The sequence below is a fragment of the Branchiostoma lanceolatum genome, chromosome 6 (genome assembly GCF_035083965.1).
Source record: "Branchiostoma lanceolatum isolate klBraLanc5 chromosome 6, klBraLanc5.hap2, whole genome shotgun sequence".
Taxonomy (NCBI): domain Eukaryota; kingdom Metazoa; phylum Chordata; class Leptocardii; order Amphioxiformes; family Branchiostomatidae; genus Branchiostoma; species Branchiostoma lanceolatum.
This window is the reverse complement of record NC_089727.1, coordinates 8429414-8451320: the sequence shown is the minus strand read 5'-3', so window position 1 is coordinate 8451320 and position 21907 is coordinate 8429414. Positions and strand designations below refer to the sequence as shown.

General features: G+C 42.0%; 1 protein-coding gene and 1 long non-coding RNA gene across 3 annotated transcripts; both read right to left on the bottom strand.

The window, feature by feature from the left end:
• Positions 1-1346: 1346 nt before the first annotated feature.
• On the bottom strand, positions 1347-21625 carry LOC136437227 (UDP-glucuronosyltransferase 2C1-like). The gene is made up of 4 exons (XM_066431708.1): positions 20698-21625; positions 20344-20563; positions 19686-19905; positions 1347-2748 (listed from the first exon to the last, which is right to left on the bottom strand). The coding sequence occupies exons 1-4, from the start codon at positions 21568-21570 to the stop codon at positions 2469-2471; spliced, it is 1593 nt and encodes a 530-aa protein (XP_066287805.1). The 5' UTR covers positions 21571-21625; the 3' UTR covers positions 1347-2468.
• Positions 3842-8086, bottom strand: LOC136436400 (uncharacterized). Of its 2 annotated transcripts, XR_010756037.1 has the most exons (3): positions 6336-8086; positions 4662-4782; positions 3842-4337 (listed from the first exon to the last, which is right to left on the bottom strand). It is a non-coding gene; the product is annotated as an uncharacterized lncRNA (long non-coding RNA). The 2 variants fall into 2 exon arrangements; XR_010756036.1 differs by lacking the exon at positions 6336-8086 and having other exon boundaries at positions 4662-6327.
• Positions 21626-21907: the final 282 nt, after the last annotated feature.

Here is a 21907-nt window from a genome sequence, read left to right as displayed (position 1 = left end):
GTATGGTTTTACAGTAGTTTCTCATTAATTATGCAAATTAGGCCTACATTTGCATATTTTTTATCTATCAAAATTCCTCAGTAACAAATGTCACATATGTCAATAGTCATATCATGGAATACAGCGGGTTTTTAAAGTTGTCTCATTAATTATGCAAATTAAAATCTGATTTGAATAATTATCGTCCAATCATACAAAGCATTACGTAAGCTATCTACATACCAAAAATCATTACCATCCATCAAGCCCATCTTGAGTTATAGTATTTCCTCATTAATTATGCAAATTAGGTATTCATTTGCATAATTGATATCTATTAATATTTCTCTCTTCTTCAGTTACATATGTCACATGTTTGAGCGTCCTGTCGTGGAATTTGGCCGATGTATAAACTTTCCTCATTAATTATGCAAATTAGATACTGATTTGCATAATAAGTATCTAATCATGTACATCATCACTCAAGCTATCTACTTACCAAAAATTATAACCATCCATCAAGCCCTTCTTGAGTTATTCCCTTTCAAAGTCTGAACCAAAACCTGCTCCTGCAGTTCCAAAAAAGCCGCTAGGGGGCCAAAACCTATACCACTTACTCTCTGTCCAAAGAGCTATCTACCACTCAAAAATCAGTTCCATAGCTTGTCCAGAACACGAGACATTGAAACAGGAAGTTCCGCTGCAGTACCGTAACAAGCCGCTAGGGGACCCAAAATCTAATCATTTCCTAGTCTCATCAAGACCTACCCACCTACCAAATATCAAGACAATCCATCTAAGCCTTCTCGAGTTATGCTGTACATTACACACACACATACATACAAACGCTACCCTCTGCATAACCTTCTCGGCGAAGGTAACAAACAAAAATTATGTTGCACGCGTTTATTTAATGACTTTCTTTCTAAGATACCTTCCGTTAGGGCCCTGTCACACTTGTGCGTATATTCAAGTGCGCATGAGTTCCGCAGTAACATTTGTTTTTTGATTTAAGTAAATTTTGCGTGGAGGAAGTTGTTTCCTACTTTGACCCACCGCTGAGCAGTCTAGTTACCAAACCAAAGAAATCACTTATTCGGCTGCAATCTTATAATAACCTAAACCAAAAACATGTTAATACGCAACTCATGCGGGCTTGTATATACGCGCAAGTGTGACAGAGGCTTTAGAGTGGAAACCTGAAAAACGAAGAACTTGAAAACGAAGATTGTTCTTTTAGCCTACCAAAGGGCTCCCCCGGCGCTCAAGACTATATTGCACCCGCAAATTGTCCACGAACATTAAAGCATTTTAAACAAAAATTTAATAAACAGACAACGAAAACGTAACCTGTGTTTTACGCAAATATTTATTACGTCCATGCATTTCATGTAAGACAAATCTATTCATCTTAATAATGTGGCATTTATTACCATAATCTATATCTAACCTTCGTATATTTGCTAACTTTTATCAGACAAGTTGGATTATTTCATGTAAGACAAATTCATTAATGTTATGATGTGTTATCTATTATCATAATCTACTAATTCATTTAGATGCTAGCTTTTATCAAACTACGTTGTATCAATTCATGTAAGACAAATTTATTCAAATCAAAAGTTGATTCGTAATTTTGTGCAATTTATCGGCTGTTACAAATGGAATTTCTTAATTGTGCATGTATTACTGTTGTTCAGGCTGTGTAGTAAACCAGAAGTAAAATGTTTTCAGCCATACAGCCATTCATTTCAAAGCCTATCTAACGAAGTTTCTTCTGCCCCAATTACAGCACTTTCTGGCATGATATAACTTTTCAAATCTGATAGGATGACAAGGCTCAGACTAGCTGTACTGCATATTGTTTGGATAATATGTCTTTCTTACTTGTCAAAAACCTGAAGACATTTTGGACATTCTGAGCAATTTTTCACCCGAAAAATGCTACTTTTGAGGCACTCTCCCAAGGCCGCCAAACGGAAAAGACGAATTTTCCGAGGATAATGACTGACACGGTGATAAATGTCATCATTCCGTCTATGTAATACAAATTAAGAAAATTGTGAGGATACGTTTCCCGCAATCCCCCATGGCACGAAACTATGCAAAACGCACATAAAACGCACGATTCGGGTAATCCAGCGACAAGGCCGCGTTACCGTCATCGCGCACTGATACCAGGAAGTAGTGACGGACGATGAAAACCCCGCAACCGTAAAACGCTACGTATACGAAGATCGGACTTAATTTTCAGGAAATATAGAATATCAGACTTTGCTGTAGCGATAAAGCCGAAATATCTGGAGCTAAAACTGTCGAGAAAAAACAACGATTTACGTCTCAATCACGGAAAACTTGACCCTCTGGTCACTTTCGAAATTCCGAACCGGAACCTAATATGTCACCCTGCTATAAGGCATTCTATCACCTAGCGTTATTTGCATACTTCCAGGCTTATTTGCCTACTTCCATGTGTATCTAAGTGTCTACTAAGACTTCAAATTGGCTCCACTTTTACAGCAAATCTTCCTACAGAAGAACGAACAGCTGCACCACACGGTACCCAGGACAGCTGAACAGACGCCAAACAGGAACACAGCCACGTCCAGCAGGTAGTACTGGTACCACGGCAGCTCCACGGCGCGTGCGCGGAGATGGGGCAGTCGGCCATGTTTGATGGCGTGTTCTATCCACCAGACGGCCCGCTCCATGGGTGACTGGGGCTGGTCACGGTGAAGGCGGGACAGGCGGGCTGCGGTCTCCTGGTAGCTGTGAAGTAGGATGGAAAACGGGCCAAAATGGCTATAGATATTATGTTCATGTTTATTGCATGTTCATGCCCTTCCGGGCTAAATGCATTACAAGTAATACAATTGTGCATTGTAATAACAGAAAAAAATGAAGAAAACTATTCTATGTTCTAACGTTGGGTAACATAAATTCGCGGGGTACTTAAATTCGCGATTTTTCGAAAACGGCGTATTTAGGGATATGTGCTACATGCAAAATCAGTTATAACGCCAGCAATGCAAAGCAGATAGACTAACGTATTCAGAACACTGGCTGAAAAGCTTCGATAACCATGCATTAGAAGTTGGCGACGTCAAAAACTCTCCGTCCCTTATTGACAGAGTCTGGGGGCTTCGTGGGAGAATCACCCAGCACGGTTGTTCGCTGGTTTATAAGACAAATGTCACATCTCCTGCCTGCTAAACATAATTATTTATAAGACAACTTATTACAATCTCTTTTGCTAACCTGCAACTGGATTCTAAGTGTGATCAATCATCAAAACTCCTCTCTGTTGCTACAACCTACGGCACGTGTATTTTCCCGCCGCCATATTGTTAACCAGAATCCTGTTGTCAAGCAGACGACAAAGGTTTGTGAGGAACACTTTTTTGTCTAAATGCTGCGTGTGATAGTGGACTGAGGAAGATATTTTCCTCAAAGTTTGCTCCTAACACAACAAGGAACACATGGACATAGTAGTATTACCATTGCTACGGCATCCAGCTAACTTTCCATGAATAATGTAACGTTACACGTTGCCCGATGATGACGATGGGCCGACTTTGAGTGAAGTTCTACCGACTCAACACACGGGTTGTTCCCGAACTGGCCTGATGTGTGCGGTACGGCCGTTTTTTCGTGTATTTTTGGCGACGCCTCTGGGGCGGAGCCGTTTGTATAGTGCTGGGATCAAAGTTGAAAGAATTCTAAATATTCCACGCACGCATTCCCCAGGGAATTGGTTTTTGACAATACCTTGCGGGAACGGTGTTTGCACTTAACAGGGAGGAACTCAAATGTAATGCGTCGGGCACAGGAAAGGCGGTAGTTTTTACACACTTTTACAACATTTTGCCAATGTTTTTGATAAGCTTTTACTTCTACAATGTAGAAATATTGTTTGGCAGGGTATGTTGCAATGTAGATCATGATGCAATATGTCACAGCTTTTCATCCATATGTTTGTTAATTTCGAACTTGTTACAATAAAGGATCTTGCGTTTCGACATGTAGCTGATACAGGTTCTTTTAGATGCTCTCTGAAGACTACAGCTAACATATAAAGGGATAAAGAAAGGACGCAGAGACAAGGTTTCTCGAACATTGGGCATGTTTTGTGTGTCGGAGAGTTTTTATCTATTTGCGTTTCTTTTGTTATGTGTATTTGCGTGAACTTTGCTATTTCATTGTGTGTGTTTTTTGTGCTTTTTTTTTCATTTTGCTTTCGCGATGATCCTGCATTCAATGTTTCTCCTGGGTGAATGTTATCGTCGAAAACTCCCATTCTTCTACGATGATTCCTTATGCAGTCTGAAGGTAGCCATGACGAAGTTCACCCGCGGGCACTAAGAGAGAAAAGGGCACAAAATAAATCATTGTCATTAACCTGTCTGTCACAATATGGTCTGTGCAGCTATGCTCTTCCCCCGCATGAACACGATTCAGGGATTTGTTTGTTTCATATCCATGTATATACAACGCATTTGAGCCGACAATTTTGACAGAATTCAAGATAGCGCAAGAGAGCGCATGTCGTATAGAAAGGTTTAAAGTTATATGTTTGTTATTTACATGTATTAAGGAAAGACCTTAAAAGGACACAACATATGAACTGCATATTACTCAGATTAACAAAAACGACAGAAACACTATTGTCAATGTTGGCTTACCTCTGTAACATATCGATTTTCACGTTGTCCTATATGCGACGGACAGGGGATAGACGAAGATAGTAGAACATAGCGTGTCCCTGACAGTGGTCCTGGGTCCTCACTACACGTGTGAGGTTTACTGAAAATGCAAGAAAAATATACACCTGGGAACATGGTCCCCTGGGCCGTTACTGGCCATCCAGGGCCAAAACTCAGGGCCTGACCTGAAGAAGGGGAAACAGTCCGTTACTGGAGTATCCAATCTCGACAGATACAAATGTAAGTCCTGTCGAAGAGGGGCGAATATAACTTATAAGTTAGGTAAGACCGGAAAATCCCGGCGGAACATGACGTCCTGTAGATCAAACGTTAACCATAATTTCGATGTCCTCTTACACAGTGAAAAATATAACAGCTCCGGTAACTGGTACATTAGCAACTGAGCAGGAGAAACATGAGCCAGTCATTATCAACACTATTATTACTCAATCATACAATCCACGCAACTAGTTGGAATTTGGACCACATGTACAGTTGGCGAACTTTTTACTGATTGAACTTAAAAGCACAGCTAACCAGAACAGACAAAACAACTGCTACATGGGCACCGTTACAAAAGAAGACTTAACGTTACAACGAGTAGAAATTGACAACGACTATAGCCCACTAACTTAATACAGTACATCAATCATCAATGCAACACCCCTACAAACAAATAGATCTATGCATAAAACAAAATACAATCAATCATGGACGAGTATAAGTACATTGTAAACGTTAGGTGCCTTCAAAAAACTGACAGCTAATTACCAATTGCCATACAATGGGTACAAAGAAAACAAAATATATAATACCAAACATCAATAGATACTGATTCAATAAAAACAAAAGCTCACTACCATCGGATACGTAAACAACATACCTTTTAATCCTGCACACTTGAAAAAACAGATGCCCGGGGAACAGGGTCCCCTAGGCCCTTCCTGGCCGCCCAGAGACGCCCGTAAACAACATGCATTTCTAATCGTTATACTACAGTTAACCCTCAAAAAAATCCTTCAAACACCGAAAACTAGCGAAGTCCGTACAACTGGCACTGGCATAGTATAAAACCAACAGATGTAGAAGTAAATTCAGAATGAAACTGATAAAAGTGCTACTTCTTTAGTACATGTACTCTTGACTCTTGTGTGACCTATTTCTACGGCACCATCCGCAACAGACGAAGAAATGTCCACTCGCACAGCCCGTACCCGGTACCCCATGATCACAAGAACACACAAGTTGTTCCAGATCACGTTAACGCACTGTTGACATTGTCGAAAACGGTGATAAATGGTCAACTCGTCGCTAATCATTCCCCATGTAACGTTAGTGACACATTGAGAAGCCCGTCACCATAATGAAAAAAAATCAAATATTATTCTGGACGACAAGTGTACAACAATTATTAATGTATCAGAATAACAAAACGAATAATTCCTGATCTGTAACGTTAGCAGATTCCAAAATGTCAAAACAACGTCTAAGCCTCTCATTCACTCAGACACAAGGTATGGCATTAAGGAAAAGTGAAAAAATGCACTCAAATTAAGAGTCAAATCAGCTTAACAGAACTCACCAACCAAGAGAAAACTCAGACGTCTCGGCAGTAGCACAGATGAATAAAGAAAGGAGCACATGGACTCTAACCTGGCATTCAGCCTACCGTGGTGAAGTCGGGCTCTCTTTGGGGCAGAGGGGGCTTTACGTCCCACGGTAGTCTTGTGCATCCGGTAGGAGTTCACGCGGCAGCGTCAGTCAACCTAATGTTTGATGAGAAAACTTGTCCCAGTACCTGTTGTTTACGAGCGGGTCACTGGTGACCAAGCCAGTAAGATGCTAGTATCATCGCCGCAGTGACTCCCCTACCCCGGGAGCCCAGACTAGCACCGGGTCGCTAGCGATTTCCTACGGTGGCCCAAGAACAGTCAGCCCGCCCGATCTTAATCCACGCTCCGGGCAGTTGTAGCCCGGGGGAGCCGGTGCTCTCGGGCTAGAAGTCCCCCGGAGCGCGGCCGGTAGACTTCTAGCCTTGAGATCTTCCACTGAGAATGTGGAGCTTTCCGTGCGCAAGCAGGGACTTCCTCAGTCATGATACGTCAATCAGCATTATCATATAGTGGTTCGAGGGAGGATCTGATTGTATCGCACTGCTGATTGGTGAAAACATTATGTCTACTGTAATATTTAGATGAGAAAATCTAGCTTATTCGGCGAAAACCCTGGTACTGTATTACGGAGCGTTGGCCCACGCCAGCCCGGTGAAAGGTCAAGCTTGGCCAGTGACCTATTTTCGCCTTTGTTTTGGGGTGTACTGTTACAGGGGGCAAAATGTGTGTTCGTTCGGTCTCTCTTAGTTTATCAAGTGACCATGATCTGTGAGTAAGTAACTACCTGGCTGAAGATCTACTCTGCTCTACTCTTCTCTACATGACAACTTCTATTAATCTAAATTATAGGCATTAAACAATTCGAGGCTTCGACCCACATTGCGGTGACCATCTGATGCGGGGTGTCCTCCGCGCACTGACATTAGACAAATACACAAAGCACCAATGATTAGTGCCTTGTGTATTTGTCCTTTAGCGGCAAAAACAGAAGGATTCGCTCTCAAGTGTCAGTATACTGGAGGAGACAAGACTAGGTACATAATCAACCCTGAGTTGTTTTCCAAAGGGGACGAGGATATAAAAACACTTGGAATATAAAACATCCATTACCACCATTATTGTCATTTTTGGTTGTTATTATTGTCATTATTTGAATGTATTGTGATAGTATATTACTGACGATTCTTTATTTGTTTTTAAATGTACTCTGGAGGTGTTGGCCTTGTAAAGGACGCATCGATCCTGTTGCCAACACCTCTCAGATTTCATTCTGTGAAGTTTGATAAATAGATAAATAAAAAAAAGAAAACAAATAAGAGCGCACGGCCAATGACACGGTCACTATACGTGAGCGTCTTAGTCGCCATGACGAGTAAAGGGAGTGCTTTAATCCCAGTAACGCTGGGCAGACAGTCAAGTCATCAGAACAAGGTTGACAGATCTAGGTTGATCAGAGTTGTTGACCTTATGGAAATGTAACTGGACTTTTCTGGACAGGCAGAGGTCTTAAGCTTATGTGTAGTTATGTTATTGTCCTCTACTGTCATGTTGTATGTCTTTGTATATCCCGGCTGTAATGTGTAAATATTGTGTAGACCACAGGAAGAATAGCCTCTTATGAGGCTAATTGTGGATCTAAATCAAACTCAAACTCAAACCTGGCTGCGACCACGACAGGCTCACTTGTTGAATTATCTTAACAACGGGCTTTTCTTTGTGTACGATGTTTCACGTGGAACACCGTTAATCAAAGAAGAAGCAGTACTAGTGGTACCATGTACAGGTTACCGATTTTTGTGACTTCCAGAAAATTTGACCACAAACAATGGCTAGTCTGTACAACGCCAACTCCTGCTGTCTGGGTCTGACCGGTGTCGAGCGGCCGCTAGCTGCGACCATTGGGCGCTCCTTGGGCACTCGCTGCGGCCCTTAGATCCTACCTTGGGCGCTCTTATGACTTTTATGGTGCTCACCGCGCTCGCCGCGCGCTCTCTAGATCTTTGCGTCTTACTGCGCTCATTGATATATATTGTTGGATCGCCGTTATCGGCGCTCTCACCGTGACGGTGACGGTTTTGAACCGGTTCAAAACCAAACAGTCGCAGGGGGGATAGCGACCAGGACGCTCTCTGCGCGCTCCCTCGGCGCTCCCTCCGCGATCCCAGGGTGACGTTGGCGCACTCTCGGCGCTTTACGTTTCCTTTGGCCAATTTGCGGTCGCAGAGAGAGGGCGACGAGAGCACCGTCCTAGTGGAATGGAGTTCAAAGGCGCGCCCCGCAATGGCGGAAACTTAATACGGTCAAAAATGATTTACTAGAGGAAAGTTGTTGTTAGTTAACGCGAAATTCTTCCTTCTGTTTACTTGATATCTTTCGGACAAATCAAAGAGAGACAACATTATTCGTATGCCGAAGTTACGGTACCCTAATTAGGCCACACATTAATTTGTTGCCTCTCTGAATAGCCTCTCCTGTTTTTCCCATTTTGAAAAAAAAGGGTCGCTATTCCCATTCACAATTTACTCACAATTTTACTATTTATTCAGTTGTAGAGACCTAAATGCCACCAAAATAGATTATAAAGGCCGGTGTCACAGGGATCTCGCACCCCCCGTGAATTTGAACCCCCCGGTTCGAAATCACTAGTGAATTTGCACCCCCCGGTGCGAAATCCCTAGCGATTTCGCACCCCTCTAGTGATCTCGCACCCCCAGGGTGTAGTATGTGTTCTGTTACGGCATTCATAATTCCCTGTGGCTATCTTTTTAACAAATTGATCGGTAACTATAACTGACATTCCAAATGCTCTGTTGACTGAAGTGGTAACGAATTGGGTTGTGCAATGACTATCTGGGAGTCATGGTTCTTGTGTTCAAATCCTGGTGGCGACATTTTTTTATCCCGTAGTTTTTAACATTAAATAACTAATTATTCTTACTCAGAAATGTCATAAGATTTCGATTAAGGCTTCGATAATTTTTTTCTAACCCTATTTAACACCAGTCATCCATTCAATATGTGATATAATTCTGTCTGATAAAATGTTATTCAAGTCTCTAAAATAATTAAAAAATAATAATTATGAACATTGTAGTAAAACTATGAACTAATCGGACATTCCTCATGGCACAAAGGAAGAATATTACAACGAATCATCGTGCACAGAGAGTCACCATCATCGCGCTGTGCTGAAATACTAGTAGCGTTACATTAGTCCAGGGCATGGGTTCCCGGAGTCTTAGATGTTTGTTCTGTCAGACACAGCAACTTGTAATACTCTCGATTACCACGTTAAACTGTGGCTTTATTATATCAAAATGCAGTTTTGAATATAATTGCTGCACAGACAGAGCACCTTTCGAAATATTTGGGGGGGGTTCAAAATCCCTAGGGGGGTTCGAGGAGGGGGCGCGAGATCCCTAGCTGGGGGGTGCAAGATCGCTAGGGATTTCGCACGGGGGGGTGCGAGATCCCTAGTGATTTCGCACCGGGGAGTTCAAAATCAGGGGGGTGCGAAATCCCTGTGACACCGGCACTTACCCATAACGTATGGTCACATTTTATCATAAGTTATATTTCTTCATTTACACGTGCACTGTCACTGCGGAAGCGTCTCAATCGCCATGACGAGTGTTTTAATCACCGTAACACCAGACAGTCAAGTCCTTAAAATCTTATCGGGTTTAGTATGGGTGATCTTGATTCTCAGGTAAAGAAAATGAAAACAAAACGTCGCTGTCTAATCTGTCTGGTGCTACGGTGATTAAAACACTCGTCATGGCGATTGAGACGCAGTTTGACGTATCTTGTGCATAGTCAAACTTACATAACATAAGCACCTTGGGGACCCAGTCTTCATTTGCTTCCAAGCTCGCCGAGGATATTTCTCTCGCCTATGCGATCAGAAAATTGGTCCTTAACTCCCACCCTACTAAATATTCAACTTGCCCCTAACGTAGCACGTGTTTACACAACTGAAAGCCAGTCCTCTTTTGCCTCCATGAACAAAGGTTCATGCAAGCAATTCAGATCTGTTACGTATGTGTTGCTTTCAGAGTTTGAAAGTGACTTTAGAACTTTATTGTAAATCAAAATTGCAGTCCATAGGACTGAATTGCATTGATTTTACATAGTAATAATAGTATACAAACAATTTAATACAGTAGCATATTACAGTTAAAAAACACCATTATTTATCAATTATTCAGATTGAAATTATTTTACAAAAATGACAGCGTGGGCATAGAGTAATTGGCGGGCATCACATCATAGATAACAGTGTTCTCGGAATGAAAGAGTTTTTGTGTCTGTTCGTCCTGCTGATTGGTGGTTTCAGCCCCACATGTCGTCGGAGGCTGTAGGTTGTCTCAACTACCGGGGGCAGGAACTGTCTGCAGGGATGTGTGGGGTCGTCCAGGATCCGCCGCAGCTCGCGTACAGAGGCTTCGTGTCGTCTGGATTGTAGGGTGGGGAGTTTGTGGTGTTCAATGCCAATGAGTTTGCAGCAGAGTTTTTGAATTTTCTCTAGCTCACTCGATAGAGTTTTGGGGAGCCCACCCCACACAGGCGATGCATACTCCATAATAGGCCGGATGAATGAGACGTACACATTCAGCAGTAAGTCGGAGGGAAGCCCGGCCCTCTTAGCAAGGCGTAGGTAGTGAATACGTGGTTGTACCTTAGAGATTATGCCTTTAACGTGCTCGTCCCATGAGAGATCGCTGGTAACAGTGACACCCAGAAGCTTGTATTTTGTTACTCTTTCAACTGCATGACCAGCTAACGTGAGTGGTGGGGGATTAACCGGGACTTTTCTGCAACTAATTATCATGTCTTTTGTTTTTTTCGCGTTTGCCTCCATGCTGTACGACGTTGCCCATGATTGTACAGCAGTCATGGACGTCTGCATCAGGCCAGGGAGAGATCCCATCAGACACTCTGTGTTAGTTAAGTCATCAGCGTACTTAACTGGGATGACACTAGGATGGATGTTTTCATCCAGGTTGTTCATGGCAATCACAAATAATGTTGGCGACACTATACCGCCCTGGGGTGTGCCAGCCAGAACAGGCCGCGACTCCGAGACACTTCCTCCCCATTTCACGCGCTGCTTCCGGTCACTCAGGTAGCTGCAGATACATGACCAGAGATTCCGCCTTATGCCCATCCTTGCCAGGCTACACAAGAGCTTCCCATGGTCGATGGTATCGAAGGCGCGTGAAAAGTCTATAAAGGCCACATGAACGTCCATCTTAGGATTGGCGTTCAGGGCGTCATGCCATGCTTGTGTTGTCTGAATAAGGGCTGAGACGGTGGATCTGCCCCGTCTAAAACCGTGTTGTGAGTCAAGAATTTTGTCACCAGCGTCCCGCAGCAGTAGCTCCTGGACAAAGACCTCCAACACCTTACCAAGGCAACTAGTCAGGGAGATCCGACGATACTCTTCAGGACCTTTCGGTTTGGATGTTTTTGGTACGGGGACAACCATCTCCTCTTTCCATTTCCGTGGGAAGGTTCCTTCCTGAAGACAGCTGTTATAAATGTGGCACAGGATGGGAGCGAGCTCCTCGTGGAAGGTTGTCAGCAGCCAAGGGGGTACATTATCCCCCCCAGTCGCTTTGCGGGGGTTGACACGTTTCAACTGAAGCTTCACCTGACCAATGCTCAGCTCAGGTATCGTCGCATCCGAGAGCTGGTCAGCGACGTCTGCAACATCGGGGATGACACGCTGTACCTTAGACCAGACTGAGGAGAAGTGTTCACTCAAAGACTCACACATGCCCTCCTCCTCGGAAGTTGAAGTTTCAGGATTCCCCCCTCTCGGTACCGAGGCTCCTATTAGGGACTTGACCATACTGTACCATTTATTGGAGTCAGTGTTCTTAAGGTGTTCCACTTCTTTCTGGTAGTACAACCTTTTAGCACTCTTCAGACAACGTTGTACTTTATTTCTCAGTTTTCGGTAGGCGACAGTGTTACCGGATAAGAATGTTTTCTGTCTCTCTGCAATTAAACGTTTTATGCGTGGGGTCATCCATTTCTTATCCTGGGACGTGACGTTTCCCTTCTTTAGTTCTAGTCTACAGTTGAACCTGGCGATACAACAAAGGAAAAAAGCTCCTCTCTCCTGACTTTATGATCAGAAAAATCGGTCCTTCCCGTGCGTTTAACATTCCCACCCGACCAATTATACAACTCTTCCCTAGCAGCACGTTGTACACTTCTTCTGTTTAATACATGTAGCACAAAAAAAACCCAGTCCTCTTTTGCTTCCAAACTCGCCGAGTTAACTTGACATTTCCACCCGACCATATATTTAACTATTCCCTAACATAGAACGGTGTACACATCTTCTATTTACACAACGAAAACCAAGTCTTCTTTTGCCCCTAGAAAAACGATAAACAAAGGTTCATGCAAGGGACTAAACTTAAACAAATATACCAACCTACTGTCTGTTGGATCAGATAATGTTACTACAAGTTAATGCAGCATGTCTGTACTAACAGCATTTGACCTCATTAAGTCAAATATACCCGATTGATACATCCACCTGCATGTTTCTCAGGGGATATATCCTGTTCCCAAGTCGTGGGGGGGAAAGCTGAATTTGAACATTTGCAGTTTGACGTATCATCTGTTTGTTTCTTTAAGTTCGCATCTCACTAACCTACTGTACGGTGGTTGAGCAGCTGTTTGTGCATAGTCAAACTTGCAGAACACAAGCACCTTGGGGACATAAGGAATTTGGTATCCTTAACAAATGGTTCCCGACGGCCCATGCGCGACCTGACCGCAGTATTTTGAAGATAAGCCCGTATGTAATGATTTCTGTTAACTACGCTAAGCAGTGCTCTATGTCTCAGCTCCCTTGCTATTCTAAAATGAAAGTCCTTAAATTTCCTTCAATTACCATTTTTCTAACAGGATTTATGCTGTCTTTATGATTGCCATCGGTAGCAGACCATGTTATATACGATTGACAAAAACGGAGCATATCAAAAATTACTGTATCACCTACCAACCTCTACTTAGAGTCACAATTTAAGGTGCTATAATTATTGATATCATGCTACACTGTACATCGATAAACATGTGGAAAGTGATGATGCACCGTATCTTTCGTTATTGGAATTGATAAGTAACAAATGACTTCAATTATAGCTCCAAGTCCCCTGAGTACTTTCGGTCAGCAACACATTTGAAATACCCACCTGTTGTGTTACTTTTGGCCTTTGCTATGTCAAATCAAATTATATATCAGGTACGTCATGCATTACCAATCACTTGAGACTTCCGTTGTTGGCACTATATCACTGACATAAGCTCATTATTATCAATAACACACGTGATTCTGAATATTTTTTTTACATACTTTGTACTCAATGGCCTACCCAATGCATCAATCACGTGACACCACTCGCTCGTGCTCATTCAAATGTACAAATTGCTGTCGCCAGCCTTTGTGATTTGATATGAGCCAAATTACGGGCGCCATCGATGCTTTCTTCATTTTTCCACAACACCTATTATGTTTCACAAAAATGCACCACAACATTACTTATGGGTTTTGACTTAGAAGAATTTATAGCAATAGGTGTTCTTAAAATCCCTCCAAAACGGCTGTCGCCTGATCTGAGGAGACATGTAAAATTTTAAAAGCAGCCGAGAACGTAACGATTCAGTTCAGAGATTGACCGGTTAACTGGTGAATCCAACTACCGAAGCCCTCCGAGAAATCAAATCAAATCAGATCGCTCCTGTCACCGTTCTTGTATGCTGTGCAAGGTGGTCTATGCCTGTCGCCAAATTCTGTAAGTTCCGTTACCGTTGGAGTAAGACGCTCCTGACATCAAGATATGCCACATATAAGGCGCCAAACTGTCGTTTTTATGACGACTGAAAACTTTTCTGGCTTTTTAAAGTAACAAATAAGAAGTGTTTGTTATCTGTTGTGAACCACCTCCCCAAAAGGAAGACATAACTTATCTGTCATAACAGTTATGAAATTCAATGTAATCTCCGTTACCATCGTTTGATGCTCTCTGTGTTGTTAAAGGTACCCAAACCTTTTTATGAGGCTTGGAAACTGGACATATTCTAGTTGCCGCATTTGCGGACGGATTTCTTATCAAAAGTGCTCAAAAGCGGCACAAAAATAAGATACATTGTGATCTTTTAGTGTCACGCACCTAGTGTAAATAGACCGATACCATAGCCTCGCCCACCTCCGTCAAAACGTAGAAATGCAAAATTAAAACATAAAAATGTAAATATTCGACGGACATGCAGTCACTCTCTCATTGGTCAAACCGCTAATTGTGATGGACAGTCAGGATCAGTCTATTAGGGTTTGGATTTTCTATCAGTTCTCACCACACAACGACATCGTATGTTGGCTCCTTTAATGTCGATATGTAATGGCATTAGTGTTATTGAAACTTATCATGTGTAGGAATGATTAGAAATTTGATTTTTTAAATTCAAGTTTCAAGCCTCATAAAATGCTCTGGATGCCTTTTACAAGGCCTAGTGTAGGAACACTGCCCATTTTCTAAATGCCCATGCATACGTCCTTTTAGGCTACAGCAAGTAAATTTTATGGATGACATCCTCCGCAGACTCCAAAATTAATGAGATAGGGCAAAAAAAAAAACAAGGCGGGTAAAAAAAAAGCAGGATTCCTATATTTTTAAGTTTTGAGATCATGAATCTTGTTAAACGAGACTTGCGGCAACAAAATATGATATCACGACCAACAGGTCTTTTCTTCCTGGATTCAACCAAAAACGTTTCATAATGAGACCACCTTGATTCAACAGTAAACATGTCATACCATCATGGGCATAAATATGCAATGGAACACCTGGGCAGCAACTATATTCAACTGGGTATTCATATGGAACACTGTTTCAACACATGCCATCAAAGGTGAGCAATTGAGCCTCAATGTTGCTGGATCATATCAAGCAATTGCACAACACAGAGCCTTTGTCGGACATATCATCGGAGGGCAATGAAATTTTGAATCTGTTAGTAGTTCACTTCATTCAAGAACAGCACATTGGATTACATGTTGTTGATAATAATGGCACAGAAATTACACACTATATTACAAGAATGATAGTTGAGGGCTGCACAGTGTCTTCCTGTAAGTTGGTGAAGACGAGCAATCTTGTTGCAGCTTGCATACACAATAATTGTACAATGCACTTGTACGGAGTTTTCACAATTCTTACATTTTCAAATGCCTTTTTATGGCATCTAGAACGTTATTGCGATAGAACTGACTGCAGTTTGCGACGAATTGTATTATATTCGGTATGCCGAAGGGTACAAAAATCTTGTTTTTTTTTTCAAAATCAGGCGAAAATTAATGAGCGCGCTGATGTTATCCATAAAATTTACTTGCTGTGGTCTTACTAATAAAAGATGAAACGCAAAATTGAACATCCCTTTGAAGAAAAAGCCAAAGATTATTGTTGTGCGTTCCGTTACCGGAACTTACACCGGTTGCGGAAAATATATTACCTGGTGCATAATTTTTTTGCAATTGTGCACCACAATGTAAAAGCGTTTGAACTAGAATAGAAAAGTATGGATTCAACTGAGAATAACCCTTCTGTAGGGTTATCATATTCCAATATTCTACTATTTCTTCCAGGTTTTGTTTTCAAATTTGAATTTTTAAAAACCTCAAGACAAGTAATATCTAGAGCCTTTAATACAGAACATATATTAGCTTCATTTCTCGCTGAACAGAATATCGCTTTCTGCATCAAAACGTCAACAAATTAGGGTTGCAGAGCTTTGTCATCTGCAGATGGACAAATGATATAAAAGTCGTCTGCGTACGACTCATTTCTCCTCAACGCTCAGGTCAGAAATTTAACAGGAAATGAGACAATGGGCTCTTTGTGGTTACTAGCAGTTAAGTTATCAGAGAAGACATTGCTCCCACGTACTGTAAATGTCAAGAAGATGATTTTTTAGTACACGAGTAGCCATACTGAGTACACTGGTACGATCAGTGTTTTGTTCCTTATTTATGTGACTCCGGCCTGCTTAAGAGAGAGAAATACAAGACAAATGGGCGGACATTTCTGCCCCAGTTGCACAGACTGTGAAATATACGTTGACCGTATCTACGTTGTAGGTATACATGATGCAGAAAAGTACCTTTTATTTACTTTAAGCAATTATACATGTAGTTTGCCAGTCCGTATGTCCCAAGAAATCAGAACTCGATCAATTACAACTTGGCGACGTACGTCTGGTGAACACGCTTTTTGGCGACAGTATGTAACTTCCGTTACCGTTCTTCCACGATCCTCCCTCTAATCCAAGTGATTTACTTCTTCTAAGCAGTATTAGTTCGCATTCACTTCGCAACATTGAGTATGTTATATAAGTTGTAAGAGGTAAATGATTCGAATCAACGGAGGATGTAACTATTTACAAGAACTATCAGATTCAGTCTCTGTTAAATTGCTAAACAAGTCAAAGTGCAAAAACAATTCCAGACATTCTAATTCTTAAATGAAACACTTCAAACAGTTATAATTGTCGACACGGCACTAAATTTGACAGAAGTATTACCAGACATACTGACTTCTCAACTATAGGTTTTGAAGGCGATGTCATGACATGAAAGCTCCAAAATTGAAATATTCAATTAATTGATGTTCAAGATTTTTGTCGCAAAAATATTGGTAAACTCCAAGGACGTCTAAACAAAGCTCCGAAATTTTCGGTAACTTCCCGTGATAAATTAGCTGTCATATTTTGGGGGATCATAAAAGGAGATGTTTATTTTAAAAATGAGGTAGGTGTGCTTGGAAAATGAGATTAAATTTTCGAACCTGAAAATCGCTACTTTGCACATTTCATTGAGAACGAGCCCACTATGTTATTCATTATCATTAATCACTACATATAACAATTATGTAATTGAAACGCCTTATATATACCTAGCTGCTATTTAAAATAACTTATACTACTTCACGATATAGATCTTATAGACATGTCTAACCATTAGCGGACTTCTTGACTTATCTAAATCATACCATTAGAAGTACTAAAAATATCCGACATGAAATAGATCATATATAAAGTACGTCATAACTTGTACAACATATTACATGGCAATATTTACCAATACAACAAGTAACACAAATATTCAATATACATATACTTACCGATCAAAATGATAAACAACAAACTTTTAACACCAATCATGTCTCCTCATTATTACCTCCGTCATCTCTGTACAACACATGACGAAATGGTAGGCAGTATGTACAAGCAATTCTATCCTCTGAAAATGTTACAACATACGTACCAACGCAATAAAATCAGCTTTTCCGGTCAAAATCCCGTCCAATCGGGTCGTATAGTGTATAGGATGGGAGAACATGACCGCCATTCTCTGCCCATCGTGCGAGTGCTCATGCGCATAACGCTTCCAGCATGATATTGTTCCTGACAAGCAGATGTGTAATTCTTTCCTAAAGTTATGACGTAATGGGTGATTATTCCAACCCAAAGACTGCTGGGCAGCTCACAGTACCAACACTCCCTTAATGACCTGCCCAAAAGAGGAACATAGCCCCTTAACAAGAAACCTCCTCAACCGACAAAATCCACACTTTTCTTCCATACTTCACGTCGCCGGAGTGTTTTTTAAACACCACCCTTGTTTTTACTTGGACACGTCTATATCCATAGCACTCTCCTCAAGCCAAGGATGGAACGAATAGCTGCTGTATAAAATGTGATTAGTGGTAAGATATTGAAGACGAATCTTATCTCCCGAATTAATGTGCCCCCCTGTCCGACAGCACCGTTATTGTGCGTGCGGCGGACGGTAGTTTCAAGTTGAAATATTATGGTGTCAGCACGACTAGAGACAAAATCTACCATATATATGATTAGTGCAAAGATAGTACATGATACTGACAGAATTATAGAAAAAAAGGATGGTTTATTGTTCTGCTAGATTGATTTCAGTCAACCATTATCGGAAAAATCCCGAATTTATGTTACCCAACGTTATCTACATCTAAAGTTTACACGCTACTTCTCTCTTCTTGAGACATGTGTACACGAATTCACAAAGTTTCTCAATTACCGATTGATTATTCGATGACATCAAGTATGTGAACAGTTTGTCATTTGTTAAGTTTGTATATCTCTGGTCTAGTTGTATAAAGAATGAAGTCACATTTGTGGAAATCATGATGAACCATCAAAGATAAGGATATGAATTACTTGAACCTGGAAGGCTTTTTTCTCCATGAATGTGTTTACTAGTATTTATTTATTCATTCGAAAGACACTCACATGAGCAGGGATTGTTCTGTGCCTCCCTGGATTAGGCTACAGCAAGTAAATTTTATGGATGACATCCTCCGCAGACTCCAAAATTAATGAGATAGGGCGAAAAAAAAACAAGGCGGGCAAAAAAAAACAAGATTCCTATATTTTCAAATTTTGAGATCATAAATCTTGGTAAACAAGAATTGAGGCCACGAAATATGATATCGTGACAAACAGGTCTTTTATTGCTGTATTCAACCAATGAGGTTTCATATAAAATATAAAACCTCCTTGATTCAACAGTTAACATGTCCTTGTAGATGTGTATCCACTCAATAGACTAACTACAACAAATGCAAAAAAGAGCTTGTTGTACCATCATCTGAAGCAACTACACTGGGTATTTATATGCGATGAAACACCTTGTGTATACAGCTCAATTAACTAGACCCCCCCCCCATTATTTGTATAATGTCCTTGCTAGAACAAATGCAGAAAACGGCTTGTTATTATACCATCATGGGCAGGAACCACACTGGGTATTCATATGCAATGAAACACCTTAGACTGTCAACGTTTACGACATATTTGCCCATTTTTGGCATGTTGACCACCGTCGGAGGGCAATGAAATTTCTTGTTTTTTATTTCGAAATCAGGTGAAAATTAATGAGCGCGCTGATGTCATCCATAAGAATTACTTGCTGTGGCCTTATGTACATTTGAATGTTACAATAGTCTGTAACAACCAAGACAGCCGGAGACTGTGCTGCTAAGAGACCTAAGCCACTGAATAGTATGTAACGTTATGTATGTGATGGAAACGCGTGTGGTGTGTGTGTTTGTTTGTGTGTGTGTATGCGTGTGTATGCGTGTTTGTGTGTGTGTGTGTATGCGTGTGTGTGTGTGCGTGTGTGTATGCGTGTGTGTGTATGTGTGTGTGTGTGTGTATGTGTGTGTGTGTGTGTGTGTGCGTGTATGTACATGTGTGTCCGTGCTACGCCACATCAGTGAAACAAGTATAGTATACAGGTGATTTGATGTATGACAAATTCTGCACACTCAAACTGTACCTGCTATTGGTGACAACATGAAGAATGGCCTGGTACAACTGTTCGGCGGTGACCGTGCTGAAGTCCAACTTCACCCCCAGTCCCCTGGCCACCACCCGGGCAGCGTTACTGGGCCCATCCCCGGACAGCGGCAGACAGACCATGGGCACGCCGTGGTGCAGGGCCTCGTAAATTCCGTTCGACCCAGCGTGAGTGACGAATGCTCGGAAATGTGGATGGGCTACAACAAATATAGCAAGTAAGAATAAATGAAAGCCATTTATGTGATAAATACAGCAAGTTAGAAGTGACATATACAGCAAGTTAGAAGCAAAGAAAGTTATCTGTAATGTAATTTATCTATATAGAGAGCGATAAAGAAAAAGGAAACCCCGTCCCCGTTTAAAATATATCATCATCAACATCATCACGGGTACCCCCAGATAAACCCGCGAGGGACAAAGTAGGGGGGGGGGGGAGGTCCCAGGCTAATTATAAGGCGGGCAGGCCTTCAACCTGGCACGGTATGAATCAATTAATATGATTAATTAAAGACACAGAATCACGTGAATGAGCGGTGTTCTTGACTGAGACATTGATTTTTTAACTGATCCAACTAATTATAATTATAACCATCATAATAATTGCTATATTCTTCGATTTCCTACTTAACTCTCACCAAGCAGGTCGTTCTGAGGCAGCCAGGCCAGTAGTTTGGTGTTGTTGCCCAGACCGGTCGGCTTCTCTCCCACGTACCGCCACACCACCTTCTGTCGGAGTCGGGCGAAGGCTGTCGCGAAGACTTCTCGCCTCTCCGCCGACATCGTCTTGATCATCGACCCGAAACTGACCACAATCACTCCATCGTCTCCAGCGCTCTGGACAAACGCTTCCATGTCCTGTGGAAAGATGAATACTACATAGAGAATTTTCTTTATGTCAATCGACGCCCATGCAAGTTTAAGTTTTCGGAGAACATAGCTTTATCGTCGGCAGTTTCTATTCGCTACTTGTCAGTAGAATAAGAACTCACCTCAGTAAGGGGGGCGGCCACACGGACATTCAGTCCCCCAACCTGAACCATGTTAGGCATGCTGGGACGAGGAAAATCCAGCACATTGTCGGCTTGATAAAGCCACAAGTCCGTACGTGACGTCACGCTCTGAATAGTTTCTTCCTCGCCGATGTACGTTCGGACCAGTTCTTCATAGAGCCTACTCACACCCCGGCGTGCTGACATAGGTATATAGGTAGACAAGACGGCGTTCTGAAGTCGTTGTACAAAGGTCATATCATCGGTAAAATCGGTCCATATAGATGGCACGTACGACAGAGGCAGCGGTACACCTGTAGCTTTTACGTCATGGTAGAAAGGATCTAGACGCATCACGACGGCGATGTGGGGGACACGGATGTTTAGATGGGCTGAGAGGATAGCGCCGCAAGGAAAGAAGGGGTCAGAAATGACAACACTGTGCTGGGATGTCCTCAGCCGATCCACCAGGTTACTGTCACCCAGAAGCAGGGAACAGTGTTGTTTGGACACTTCGACCATAGAGATGAATTCCTTTACTAATTTGTGGAAAGGCAATTTTCCAGCCGTGGAATACACTTGGTCTTGTATTTGCTGGATCCTTGCTTGGGTTCCTTGGTCTTGGAATACCTCAAACTGAAAGTCTGGCCACTTTACCCGACGTTTTTCTACAATGTTCTCTGAACCAACAACAGAGACGATATGACCTTTGTCCACCAAAGCACGGCCAATTTTGGCCAGAGCCATCCAGTGGCTGTCGCGATGTGGCGGAGGCACCAACAGAACCTTCTCTGCGCTGCTCAACTTGATCAGTAAACCCAGCAGGAAAACTAGCAGAATGGCGGAACATCGAATCTTCGATATGATTCCCATGTTGCCTGCGCTTGATTCTCTCCAAATGTTGTGGACTGCTTTCCGGCTAGACGGGGCGTTGTCGGTGTTGGTGTAAGCTGTCGGTATTTGATATCAACCGTGGGAAGGGCTGGTGCCTGAAGCTGAGAGGATGGCGCAACAAGGACAGAATGAGTCAGAAATAACAACACTGTACTGGGATGTCCGCTGCCGATACACAGCTTAAAATGCTCATCAAAAACGCAAACAATTTTACTTCTCTCAACGAGAACAGGTAGAACTAATGTTGTCCCCTTGTCAATATGGTCACGTTTTCTTACGTCCTTTACGTCCTGAGAAAAACATACGTAAGAATGAA